At 42.4% G+C, this 14,535-nt stretch overlaps 1 protein-coding gene across 6 annotated transcripts in view; it reads left to right on the plus strand.

Annotated features, from left to right (window-relative positions):
• The window catches only part of FAM81A (family with sequence similarity 81 member A), a 41,444-nt gene that overhangs the window by 3,995 nt on the left and 22,914 nt on the right, over window positions 1–14,535 (plus strand). For 4 of the 6 annotated variants that reach the window (XM_081887748.1, XM_081887749.1, XM_081887752.1 and 1 more), the window contains 2 exons: window positions 10,869–10,938; window positions 12,830–13,103. In XM_081887748.1, the coding sequence (XP_081743874.1) occupies window positions 10,869–10,938; window positions 12,830–13,103 (344 nt within the window). Of the gene's footprint in view, window positions 1–10,219; window positions 10,543–10,868; window positions 10,939–12,829; window positions 13,104–14,535 lie in introns of those variants that run through there. The other 2 variants (XM_081887750.1, XM_081887751.1) reach the window with 2 other exon arrangements.

The raw sequence follows: 14,535 nt of genomic DNA on the forward strand, positions 1-14,535 counted from the left end.
ATTAAATCTTAGACCTTCTGCATGCAAAGCTTGTGCTAGTAATGTGACTTCTCAGGAAATAAATTGTACTGGAAAAATTTCCAATGCAAATTAGCCTAATTTGCACTGCGAAATTTCCTGAAGAGCGATAGTGTTCGTTTTACTTGTAAACAAAGCATAAAGGGGGGGGGGACTTTCCAAGCTTCCCTAAGACTGTATTTGCTGTTGACCCCCATTTATTGTTACTAATGACCTGATGAAAAAAGGGAAAATTTTCTAACCCACATCACTTGGCATGTGCTGTATATCATCTTCCAAGGCAGGTCCACATATTGTGCCTTGCAGGTAAACTAGCCATGAGGATGCCACAATATACTTCTTCTTTTGGGGTCTGCAGTGAGGGTTTTGTGCCAGCCCACCTTTCTGCTGGCCTCTCTGAAGTTCATCTCCTCCACCCCTCTGCCTCCTGCACCCACCTTCCCAAACTCCACCAAGTCTTCCCCTCCAGCCCTGCCCATTGCTGAAGGCTGGGAGCTGAACGCATTTGCTCTTCAACAGCCTGTCTCGAAAGCTTAGGAGGGCAGCAGCTTTTTTGACCAAAGAGATATATTAGAGAACTGTAACTGCCACACATCACGTTCTCAGACTTTCAAAATACACCTCAGTAATGGCAGTGTGTGTGAACTGGCAAACTGCATACCCTCCAACATTTCTCTGATGGAATTAGGGATGTCCTAAGGAAAAGCGGGACATTCCGGGATCAAATCAGAAACCGGGACAGCTTCTCTAAATCCAGGACTGTCCCTGGAAAACAGGGACACTTGGAAGGTCTGAAACTGCCCACAGCATGGGACCCCCCACATTAATGCCTCTCATTTTATTTCCATTTGTACTGAGGAATAAATGCATATTTGCTCTCCCAGCCAGTCTGGGCCCTAAAGAGTGAAGATGCACAATAACAACATTGCCACAAGGCATCCCTCTCTCAAAGGCAAGAATGGTGGCAGAGATGTAGCAAAGATAGCAGGGGACAGAGAAGAGAGGCCCTCCCTGGAAAATTGGGAGCATGTGGCCTCTTCAGGTCTCTCCACCCTCTTCTGCTAGGTACACTGTATCTCATCTGCCCAACCTCTTGGCTATTTCTCAGCACCCCTTTCCTGCTAATCGTCACTCCCACCTGCCAGTCCCGATATCTTTTTCTCCTTTTTTAAATTTATGCATTTTACGTATCTTAGTACATCAGTTATACAATTGTCATTGTTTATCTTACACTCTGACTTTCACACACATTCCTCCATGGGGTCTTATTTAGTCCTTGTTAAGCTGCATCTCCTTAATTACCACCCCTCTTCTGCTTATTTTAACTGCTGCTCATATATTTATCTGATTGTTATAATTCTTTAAATATTTATTTATGTAATATTTCTAAATGTTATATTTCTTTAAATGTGGGAAGAGGCTGGCGCTGTGGGTTAAACCACAGAGCCTAGGGTTTGCCATTCAGAAGGTTGGCGGTTCGAATCCCTGCAATGGGGTGAGCTCCCGTTGTTCTGTCCCAGCTCCTGCCAACCTAGCAGTTTGAAAGCACATCAAAGTGCAAGTAGATAAATAGGTACCGCTCTGGCGGGAAGGTAAACAGTGTTTTCATGCACTGCTCTGGTTCATCAGAAAGCGGCTTAGTCATGCTGGCCACATGACCCGGAAGCTGTACGCCGGCTCCCTCGGCCAGTAAAGCGAAATGAGCGCAGAAACAACCCCAGAGTCGTCCGCGACTAGACCTAATGGTCAGGGGTCCCTTTACCTTTAAGCTGCTTCTCCTTAATTACCATCCCCTTCTCCTTATTTTAACTGCTGCTCATATATTTAACCCCACTTGGAAGTTTATCTGATTGTTATATTTCTTTAAATATTTGCCAAAGTATTCCCAGTCTTCTTTTATATCAGACTCATTTTGATTTATTATCTTTGCAATCAACATTGCTAGTTCTGCGTATTCTATTAGCTTATTTTGCCAGTCTATTTTTGCGGGACTTATATAAAAATATTTTTTTTATTAAGTTGTCAGTTTTACATTTCAAAATAAACATTTTACAAATTTTAAAATATCCATTGACTTCCCTTCTTCTTCCATGGTTCATTTTACATTTTACATATCATACATTCCTGCATATTTTACTCTAACCATTCAAATCATTTTTCCACTTTTACAACAAAAATTATTTACCGTACTCTGTTGAATTTATCTTATTGCTGCCAGTGTTTTCAGCTTTATACATTTATTTTCCATATTTTCAATAAATGTTTTCCACTCTTCTTTAATTTTATGTTTTTCTTGCCCTCTTATTCTGTGTGTTAAATCTGCAAATTCTGCATATTCTGCCAACTTAAATTGCCAGTCTTCTTTGGTTGGGACCTCACTCACTTTCAATTTTGGGGCTAACAATACACGGGCTGCAGTCGTTGCATACATAAATAAGCTTTTCTGACACCTAGGAATTTCTGTTTGGGCTATTCCCAATAAAAAGGACTTTGGTTTTTTTTGGGGGGGGAGAGTAATTTTAAACATTTTCCCCCCCAATTCATTATAATTCATTTCCCAATATACTTTTACCTTTTTGCATGCCCACCACATGTGAAAAAAGGTTCCCTCCACTTCTTTACACTTCCAACATGTATCTGATTCTGTTTTATAAATAATAATAATAATAATAATAATAATAATAATTTTTTATTTATACCCCGCCCTCCCCAGCCAAGGCCGGGCTCAGAGCGGCTTACAAGCAATAATAAAAACAAGATGAATAATTACAACTTAAAAACAAAAATAAAATACATTAAAATAATGGAACATTAAAATATTAAAATGTAGCCTCATTGCAGGAGGAGAAGGAAAAGAAAGGGGGGGAAAAGAGAGGGAGGGAATCAAATTGGCTCAAATTGAAAGAGATCAGATCCTGCAGGGCCCTGGTCTCATGAGACAGAGCGTTCCACCAGGCCGGAGCCAGAGTTGAAAAGGCCCTGGCTCTGGTTGAAGCCAATCTAACTTCCTTAGGGCCCAGGACCACTAGGGTGTTGCTGTTTATGGACCTTGAGGCTCTCCGTGGGGCAGACCGGGAGAGGCGGTCCCGTAGGTAAGTATAAATCTTAGCCAACCTACTCAGAGTTACTGGTAAATACAATCTATGGATCATTTTCAAGTAATTCTCTTTCAATTAATAACATGCAGTAAATTTCAGGTCACTTTTCCAAAGTTTCTCCCAGAGATTCAGATCTATACTGTGTCCTATATCTAGGTGTCCAGTGTGTCATTGAAACTTTAACAAGCTCGTCTTTTGTTTCCCATTCTAATAAAAAATTATACATTTTAGACAGAAGTTTATCATTTTGTAAGTGTTCTTTTTTGAATTGTGAACTTTAGTTCATAAATCCATTCTTTCTATCTAATTTAAACATGTTGTGTATTTGGTGATATTGCAACCAATCTATAACTTGGCTTCTTAAGTTTTCCATTGATTTCAGTTTGGGTTCCACACACCCCCCCCACTGTAAAATCCAGCAGTTCCCTATAAGATGCCCATTGTCTATCCATATTAACTCTATTAATTGTAATTGCTTTGATGTGAGATAGCCATAAAGGTGTTTTTCTTTCCACCATATTTATATATTTTCCCCAGACTCTATATAGATTCTTCCTAAGAATGTGGTTCATTAAACTCATAGGTTTTAGCCTTCCCATACCAAAGACATGCATGTCAGCCAAATTTTAAATCATGACCCTCTAAATCTAAGATGTTTGCATTGTCCAATACAATCCATTCTTTTAACCTACGCAAACAACCTCCCTCATAATACAATTGCAAATCTGCAGGGCAAAGCCTCCTCTTTCTTTTGTATGTATCAGGATACAAAATATTTTATTCTTGGCTTCTCCCCTTGCCAGATAAATTTAGAGACATCTTTTTTCCATTCTTTGAAGCAGCTTGAATGATTTGCAATCGGGATTGATTGGAATAAAAACAGCGTCCTAGGGAGTAAATTCATTTTAATGGCTGAAATTCTATCTAACAGGGAGAGTTTCATTCTCCCCCATATCTCCAACTCTTTCTTAACCTTTTTCCACAATTTAATATAATTATTTTCAAATAGGTTGAGCTTTCTTACTGTCAGCCAAATTCCTAAATACTTAATTTTTTTGCCTATTTTTAAACCAGACACCCTTTCTAAAAAATTTTTTGACTGCTCATCCATGTTTTAACCAACATTTTGGTTTTATCTGAGTTTATTTTGAAACCCACCACTTCTCCAAACCTTTTAATTTATTCTAATGCTTAGAGAACTCTCTCCAAAGGTTGTTCTAGTGTCAACACCACATAATCAGCAAATGCCCTTAATTTATAGACTCTATGTCCCTCCTCAAAACCTTTAATTTCCCCTTTTCTCATTATATTCTGAAGCAGTATTTCTAATGTCATAACAAACAGGAACAGCCTTGCCTCGTTTCTTTTTATATTTGGCATTTGTCTGAAATAATATAATTTATTACTATATTTGCAGATTGATCAGTATAGATTGTTTTAATTCCTCCTAGGAAAGAATTACCTATTTCCATTTTCTCTAAAACCTTAATCATAAATGACCATGAAATGTTGTCAAAAGCTTTATCTACATCTAGGAAGATTAACGCAGCCTGTTTTTCATTTCTTACTTCCACGTATGCTATTAAATTAATTACATTTCCTATATTTTCTTTCATTTGTTGGCCTGATAAAAACCCAGCCTGGTCTCTGTGGACTGACTCAGTCAATGTCCGTTTCAATCTATTAGCCAATATTGTAGCAAATTGTTTGTAGTCACAATTCAATAATGAAATAGGTCTGTAATTTTCTAGTTTGTAGCTTCCTCAGTAGCATGTTGGACGCCTTCCGACCTGAGGGGCTCATCTTCCAGCGTCATAACTTTTATATGCCTGTTGCCTTTGTCCATGGAGTTTTCTTGGCAGGGATACTGGAGTGGCTTGCCGGTTCCTGCTCCAGGTGGATCACGTTTGGTCAAAACTCTCCACTATGACCTGTCCATCTTGGGTGGCCCTGCACAGCATAGCTCATAGCTTCTCTGAGTTATTCAAGCCCCTTCGCCACAGCAAGGCAGTTATTTAGATTGAGGTAAAAAAAATTATTGTAAGGGAGTGTTGCCCCTTACTCATAATTTTTTCATTTTGCAATACCACATCATTTATCTTCCACCTAAATGAAGAACATTTCCCTCCTGTTATTGTCATAAAGATGCCATTGTGATTGGATAATATCTTAGGTTGAATTTCTACCTTTTTTACCCTAGTTGTTAACTCTTTCAAAGCCATTAAAAGGTGTATTCTACTGGAATAATTGTTTGTATTTGAGAAAAAAAGTAAATTTGTGTTCTAATGGATGCTTAAGTCGCCATAGGTCAGATAAGTCAAAATTGGACACCATATCAAAAAAGGCATTTGGCAATTTCCCTTATTTTGAATCTGTTTTCCGTACCATTCTATCTAGGTCAAGGGAAATGACACAATTAAAATCACCCATCATTATTATTTTACTATCACACAAATCAAAAATTTCTCTTCCAGTTTGTTTGTTTTTTAATCAGTTTTCCATTCATTGGGGGCATAAATTCCCACTACAGTAATTGGTTCTCCATCTAGTCTCACTTCAATAACCATCATTCTGCCTTCCTCAACTTTAATGATGAATTTAGGGTCTAGTTTGGGGTTAACATACATAATTACTCCTCCCTTTTTGGTTTTATCAGAAGAGATAAACTCTTGCCCCAAACCTTTATTTGTTATTTATTTATTTATCAATATTTATTTATTAGTAGTTTTCTGTGTTGTCTTTTTATATGTGTGTCCTGCAAATGATGTCTAATTTCTGCTTTGACGATATATGCACCATTTTATTCATTTTCATTTTGTTATTTAGTCCATTTACATTCCATGAAATAACTATAAGATCCATTTTCTATTATATCTTATTTGTTATTAATATATATACTCATACGTATATATTGACAGTTCCAGTTTTCCTTCTACCCCTTTCCCTCTTTACTGTTTATCCTCTTCTTCTTCCTTCTCTTCCTGTTCTTATTCTCCATGCTGAATTCCAAAATCTCACCATGAAGGCATTACAAAGGCATGTGCTTTCACTGGTTCTACACACCCCTATTTTTTACCTTCATAAGTATAGGAAATCCCTTCAGGTCATTCCCGTCTGAAGTGGAATTTTATCTTTTTAAGGGCCTGTGTCAAAAAATTGTAATCCTCTCTCTTTTCAACAGTTTTACTGGAATCTCTTTTAAAATTATAATCCTTTCATCATCTATTTCAATATCTTTCTCATAATACATCTGGAGCACTCTGTCTTTGATACTTCTAGAATTAAAAAGGACCAGACAGTTCCTGGAAATATTTTCTTCTTAGCATATGGAAATTTAACCCTGAATGCACAATCAATAGCTGTATCCACGTCCTGTTGTTGCATCTCAAGCAAAGACGCAAGTGCCTTGGTTATTTTATCCCTTATTACTACATCTGATTCCTGAGGAATAGATCTGAATCTCAAAAACATTGCTGTTTGCCTTAATTCAATTAACGCCAAATTATCCACCATTAATTCCTGAGTTTCTCTGGCTGCCGCAACTTCCTCTAGCATCTTTTCCTGTTCCTTCCTTATTTCTTTATTTTCCTCTTTATTTATTTGGACTGCATCTTGAAGAGTTTGCGCTGTTTTCTCCAAGTTACTTGCAAGAGCCTTTATTTCTGTTGATAATTCATCTACCACTTCGGTGTGGCTTTGAAGATCTTTCTGCATTTCCATCATTACCTCCACAAGGTCCATCTTTGGTTCTCCCTCTTGGATAAAGCCTTTCCTTGATTGGCCAGGTGTCAATGCCAGATTCTTCTTTTGTGAGGCTATTTTTAATTTATTAGCCAGGAAAATTAAAAATATATAATTCCACAGGTAATAACCATCATGGCGTTTTCCTTTCTAAAAGGTTCTTATACCTTATCCAAACTGTATAAACTCCTCCTTACTATATGATTTAGGAACCCTCTATGTCAGGGGTCAGCAAACTTTTTCAGCAGGGGGCCAGTCCACTGTCCCTCAGACCTTGTGGGGGGCCAGACTATATTTTTTTTGGGGGGGGGGTAATGAATGAATTTCTATGCCCCACAAAAAATCCCAGAGATGCATTTTAAATAAAAGGACACATTCTACTCATGTAAAAACATGCTGATCCCCGGACCGTCCGTGGGCCGGATTTAGAAGGCGATTGGACCAGATCCGGCCCCTGGGCCTTAGTTTACCTACCCCTGCTCTATGTACTTTAACTTTGTCATACCATAAGTACGCATGCCAACCGTATCTTAAGTTAAACCACTCCAAGTTCAATAGGCTAGCTATCTTTTTTCTCCTGTCTAGCAAAGGACCTCTCACTCATCTCTCATAAGCAGCACTGCCTGTTGGCAGTCTGTTGCTGATACCTCTCCCCTAAGCATCTGGAGAATTCCATGGCATCCCCAGAATCTTAGTCAACAGCTTGTGGGATGGGGGCTGACAGGCAACAGGCAATTTCATCTAATGTATATGGTGTTCCTACAGACATGGGAGCAGCCCTATTTTCAAAAGCTCTCTCCAAGAGAGGTGGTATCATTTTGAGCAAGTCTCTCTTTTCTATGCAGTGCTTGGAAAACATGGCCTTGGTTAATAGACAAGCAGTATCTTGTGATGTTTTGCAGGATATCCCTTGTGGGTTTTTTTTCTCTGCAAAGCTGACACTTCCATCGAAATAACCCCTCTGTTCCCTTTCCATCTGCGCACCATATTGCATCATGTTTAATCAGTAATCCCCAAGCAGTCCTCCTGATGGCACATCCTGCCAGGTTTCAGTGGGTGTTCCAGTGTTTTCAGAGCATGTGAGATCAGCCTCAGAGCAAATGGCCTCTGAGGTGGCAAGTGGGACTCCAGTCTGGCTTTTCTTTTCTTTTTTGGTAGCAGGCCTTGGTGACTATCTAATCTTTGTGAATTCCATTCAGAAAGCAAAGCGATGAGGGCCAGAGTCTGGTTTAATTGTATAATGCAGGTTATTGTGCTGGAATGAAATGAGCCTTTGTTATAATTATGATGATTTGCATAGTGCCGTCTGGGTGCTTTACAATGAATGGGTGTAAAAGGTCCCTGTATTCAAGAGGCTTGCAATCTAAAACAGATACAGTACAGGGGAACAATGTGAGGTGTTTAGGTGGTAGATGGGCCAGGACAAAAAGTGGTTTGAGCTACCCCCTTCTTCCTCCCTCTCTCCCCCACCCAGCAGGCTGCTGGGGGACAGCCAGGAGTCTGTCTCCAGGGGTCCAAGCTGGTCACTTGCAGAGGGCTCCCCCTCCTTCTGTTGCTCCATCAGCTCCCCTCCCATTTATTTCTCTTTCTTGCTTTCCTTCTCCACAGTCACATGAAAGTTGGCTGAGAGGCAGAAAGAAAGTAGGCTGGAATGGGAACCTATGGTCCATCAGAGGGAGAGTAAGATCTGGACATTTTCCAGGAAGGTATCTGGGCAGTAGCTTCTGACCAGCGGTCAAGAAAGGAATATGGGCTTGAGAAAGGGGTGCAAAATCAAATCAAAAGCCAAAGAGATAGAAAAGGGTCAGAAGTCACTTTCGAAAGTCTTGGCATCAGCCTATGGGATGGGACGTTTAAAATGTATATATTATTTTAAACTTCTTAATCACACAGCGCTGTAGAGCAGTACTGGAGCTGTTCTCTCCCCCCCTCCCCTGCTACTGGGCACCTCAACTCTGACCAAATTCACACCATACTTTTAAAGCACAATGATACTACTTTGAATCAACATGGCTTCCCCTCATGAATTCTGGGAGCTGTAGTTTGTTAAGCGTTCTGAGAGTTGTGAGGAGGCCCATATTTCCCTTACAGAGTTCCAGTTCTAGAGTTCCCTGTGAAGAGAGATTGACAGTTAAGCCACTCTGAGAATTGTAGCTCTGTGGGGGGAATAGGGGTCTCTTAACAACTCTCAACAGACTCTTAGCAGACTACAGTTCCCAGAATACTTTGAGGGAAGCCATGACTGTTTCAATGGTATTCGTAGGACTTTAAATGTGTGGTGTGAAGGTGGTCCCAGAGGCACAGAGGAAGGAGAAGTTGGTGGTGGCGGAGGGGGAAGGTGAGGCAGGGGCAACTTAGGTGCCTCCTCTGCCGCGGGCCTGGCTGGGCCCATCTCTGCCACCACCATCTTCTCCCTTCCTTTCAAGGCCTCTCAGCATCCTCAAAAAGCAAAGGAAACGTGTGTCTTGCCTCCAGAATAATTGTGTTTATTGTAACCAAACGATGAATCAAGCTTATACAAGCAATTCACTAAGATTTATTTCATCTGGTGACAGCTCTAAAGCATATAGATTAAAAAAAATAAGAGGTAAACAGTGCAAGGACAGCTACATAAGATATTCCCCAGTATGTTTTTTATTGTTTTCTTTACTGAATTTATATACTGCCCTATACCTGCAGGTCACAGGATAACATCAGAATATAAAACCACAAAATGCATAATCAAATAATTAAAAACAATCACCACCACCACCCAACACATTTTAAAAGGGCATAATATGTCAATCAAATCAACCAAAGGCCTGGTTAAAGAGGAACGTTTTTGCCTGGCGCTTAAAGGTGTATAATGAAGGCTCCAGGCAAACCTGCCTGGGGAGAACATTCCACAGGCAGGGAGCCACTGCAGAAAAGGCCCGTTTGTGTGTTGCCACCCTGCAACTTGCTTTCTGTCCGGGAACCATGCCAAAGCACAAGAATGAAACAACTGGAACACACTGAAACCCTTTCACCCCCTTTCTGGGAAAAGTCCAAAAATGGTCCCAAGACAGCTTTCTGTTCATGCTCAGAGGAACTCAGGGGCAGGACTCTGGAAGAAGGAGGAGAAAGGGGGAGGGAACTGGAACGGTATATATGCTTGTGCACATGACTGTGAAGTTGTGCATGCTTTTTGTGAGTTATCACACTTGCTCCTTCTACCAGGTCATGGATGGTAGAAATAAAGCTTTTTCTCTGAAACTATTCCTTGAGTGTCTGTTGACTCCCACTTCCCTTTCCCGGGCGCAATATTTTTCCCACCCGAGGGCAAAGCCTCATAAGGCTACAGGATCTCTCAGACTATCTGTCCTGGGACACCAGCCCAAACTAGTAGGTCCTGCAATGATTCTGCAATTGCTCGGGCTGAGACTCTGGAAGTGGACTGGCCATGTTATAGTCCTAGCTCAATCTATTTCCCAATAAATGGGCTGTTGCTCAGGGGGAGCATACTTCTTTGCAGGCAGAAGCTCCTCATTTCAGTCCCTAGCAGCACCTCCAGCTAGGGCTGGGAGATACCCAACCCCAAAATCCTAGAGAACCAGGGCTGCCCATCAGGACATGGGCCTGCTCCTGACTCAATATTAGCAGGCCTTCCTGTATTCCATCAGAGTGCCAGGGCCTAACACATCCTCTTTTGGACCTCTGCACATAGGTAAACCTTACCTGCATGTTCAATACGGGAACAGCGTCCTCATGTAGTGTAGGCCTAAGGCTCTTTGGTGCAATGCCAGGAGTCTTTGCCCATGTGTTATTCCCATGTGTTTTGCTCCTGCCCAACCCACGTTGCAAATAATCCTGGGAGCCTCCACAAGCCACTGCCTTCTCCATGGGAAAATTTTGTGCTATCTTGGCTGTGCAGATTCCAAAAGTGCCCTCCAACAATGGCATTGCTGGCATGAAGTGGCTGTTCTGTGCCAGCTATAAACAGATGAATAATTTAACTGCTTCAGTCATATTGTGTTGCTGTTTCCCCAACAGGCATAAATTCTTGGAAAGAGAGGATGGCACAGCGAAGCCCGATATTCTCCACACTCGGCCCAACTGAAAGGTACCCTGAGGCATGTGAGGAAACTGCTTTGATGGGGTGGCAGAGGGTGTGTGTGTGTATGATATGAAATATTTATTTACTGAAGGCTTCCCAGACCCAGTAGCCCCCTCCATATGTTGCTGGGCTCCAGCCTGCATCACTGCCAACCATTGAATGTACTTGCTGGGAATGATGGGAGTTGGAGGTCAAATAACATTTGGTGAGGAAGGCCCATTTACTCTATGCCCATCCTTCCATGGAGCTCTTGCAGGGTCAGGACAAATCTCAGGGGCAAAAGGACAGGTGCTTTGCTTGCAGAATGTCCCAGGTTCAGTGCATGTCAGGAAACACACAGGGTTCATGTTTCCCCACTATGGTGCATTTTCAGGTTTAGCTCAGCTGAGTGTGAGAGGGGCCAAAAGAGGATTTGCCTGTTTGGACCCAAAGACTTTTGCCCATTGCTAGGGAGCAGCCATGAGAGGGGACCTCTTGCCTTCCAGCTCTCCTTGTAGGCTTCTTCCTGATAACGTCTGATTGGCTGATGTGGGAAGGAGGACGCTGGGTTCAATGGATCTTGGTTAGGACTGATATATCATCCAAAACTGGTTTGAAGTCCATATCATGATATCGGTTTCATAATTTTTGACCTGGCAATACATCGCAAATCATGATGTGTGTGTTTGTGTGTGTGCTATGCAGGAATCACAATGTGGGGAAAACCGTGCTGCCAGCCAATGCCTCTACATAGCTCCATCCTTATTTCAGACATCGTGATATATCACAATGTTTAGTTGGTGATGTATCACGATGTTGAAAACCAGATATCGCCCAGCCCTATTCTTGTCTCTGGCAGGACATTTCCTAAGAGTCACAAAAACACCAATGCCCATCTGGCAGTGGAATCAGTAGCAGGCCAAGATCTGAGCACAGAGCTGTATTCAAAGGAGGACTAGGCCAAGGATGCATTTGGCCTAGTGTGGATAGGAAACATGGGACAAAAGTGATCAGGGGGATGGAACAACTCCCATATGAGGAAAGGTTGCAGTATTTGGGGGGTTTTGGTTTAGAGAAAAGGCAAGTAAGGGGTGACATGATAGATGTGTATAATAGAGGATTAGACAAATTCATGTCAGAGAAAGCTATTATTGGCTACTAGCCATCCTGGTTCTGCTCTGCCTCCATCGTCAGAGGCATTTATGCTTCTGAATCCAGTTGCTGGAAACCCTGGGAGAGGCGGGTGCTCATGTGCTCAGGTCCTGCTTGTGACTTTTCCAGTGGCATCTGGTTGGTCACTGTGAGAACAGGATGCTGGACTACATGGGCCACTTTCTGCCAGACCCAGGAGGCTCTTCTTAGGTTCTTACAACTGGCTGGCACACATGGAGACAGAAGAGGAACAAGCACTGATGCTTGGAGAGACTAAAAGCCACATAGGCAAGGCCAGAATTTGGCTCTTGCTGCTGTGAAGATCTGAGCCCGACCCAAAATCAATTTGAGGGGAACTGATTCACTACCAGGTGTGTGGATCCCTTCTGGTCCTTGGGAGCATAATCCTGCTCCTCTCATGGCTCACAACAATGCTGCACAATACACAGACCAATGCACATCCTGGCTGATTCTGGTGCACAATAAACAGTTAATTATAATGGCTTGAGCAGTGTAGTGTAATGGTTAGAGTGCTGTGCTAAGTATGGCAAGAGCCAGGTTCAAATCCTCACTCACTCTGTGTTCACTGGGTGACCCTGGGCCAGTCACTGTCTCTCAGGCTGACCTGCCTCATAGTGTCATTGGCAGAAGGTATTCTATTGACCTCCTTGGAGGAGGGGAGGATAAGATATTGTAGAAATAAGCGGGGTGTTGGATAAGTACTTGCTCCATCAAACCAAGCATCTCCATCACTTCCTCCTTTTAGACGAATCCGGAACATCCCTCTCCACAGCCAAGCTCTGACGGCCATTCCTCTTGGGTCAGCGAGACTCGTGGACCAGCTAGAAGACAGGATTCTCAGCCATGAGAAGACGACAGCCGCCCTTGTGGAACACGCTTTTCGCATCAAGGAAGACATTGTTTGCACGCTGCATAGGATGCAGAACAAAGGCGGAGGGGACCGGCTGGCCAGGCAGCTCTTGGAGGAGCACATCCGCAACATCACAGCCATCGTCAGGCAGCTGAACCGGGACATTGAGGTCAGTGGTAATTCTCTGGTGGTATGGTGTACCCAGTCTTCACATTTTAAAATTTCTGAAGGTGCGTGGTTTCTTTCTCTTTTTAAAATTTATTATGCTTATATACCACCTTTCCCTCCAAGGAGCTCTGTGTGGCATAGACGGTTCTCCCCTCCCCATTTTTATCCTCACAACAGCCCTGTGAGGTAGGCTAGACTGAAAGATCGTGATTAGCTCATTGTCACCCTGTGAGCTTCATGGAAATTTGAACCCAGGCCTTACAGGTCATTATCCAACACTAACAGTTACACCACACAGGTGGTTCAAACCTAAGAATCTGCAGCCCTTCTTCATGTTTCCCTTTTAACCAAGAGAAAACAAATGTTGGAAATAAATTATTATTTATTGCTTGTTTAGTGCCATCCACGTGCCTAATGCTTTATAGTGTACACGTAGACAGTTTGCTGCCGCCAAAGAACCTACAGTCTCAATTTCTGCACAGAGGAAAGTAGAGACTGATGCAGAGGTGGGGAGAGCACTGCTGTTGCACTTGGGACCTGCTTGTGGGCATCCCATAATGGGCATCTGCTTGGCCTCTGTGAGATCAGGGTGCTGGATTAGATGGGCCATTGGTCTGATCCAGGGGGCTCCTGCTATGTACTTAGGACATAAACAGGGAAGAAACATGCAATTGTTTCATGTACTTGCTTTGGTGCAGGCTTATTTACAGGAAGAATTGGGACAAATTCTTTACAGTTCTATTTGAGAGCAATGAGTACCACACACCTAAGATCACACATTTACACACAGTGTTAATTAGTCTGGGATAATTACCATCCCCACTAAGGTACATTGCAGTCTATTTGTTTTTAATTAATCAAAATATCGGAGATGCATAATTACCACCTTCTGGTTTTTCACCCACAATCACAAAGGACACCCCCCCCCCCATACACACACCACTTGTCGGTGAAGCAACCCCAACTGGCTGTGGTATATAGGCAAATAATGCAATCACATTGGTGGGGTTGATTGTGTGGTTCTTTTACAAGCCAGGCTGATGGGATTGATCATGTGTGTCCTTCTCCATGTGTCAACAACATGTATACACAGTCAGCACATAATAAGAGGCATACTAAAGGCCTCTCTCATCCAGCATCTTCCTTGCCACAGTGGCCAACCAGATACCTCTGAGTAGCCCACAAGCTCAACATGAAGGGAGCACCCTCCCCTTGCAGTTGGTATGTAGCAGCAGAGTGCCTCTGAATATGAACAAAACTGCCAGTGATAGATCCATTCTCCATGCCTTCCATCTAACCCTGGTGCCCTTCAGTAGTTTTTGGATTACAGTTCCCATCAGCCCCAGCCATCATGTTCTATGATAAGAGATTTGGGGAGATGCATGAATGTGCATGGAGATTATGGGTCCTGAGGTCAAACCCTGGGGCAACTG

This window comes from Podarcis melisellensis (genome assembly GCF_964234715.1).
Source record: "Podarcis melisellensis genome assembly, chromosome: 14".
NCBI lineage: Eukaryota > Metazoa > Chordata > Lepidosauria > Squamata > Lacertidae > Podarcis > Podarcis melisellensis.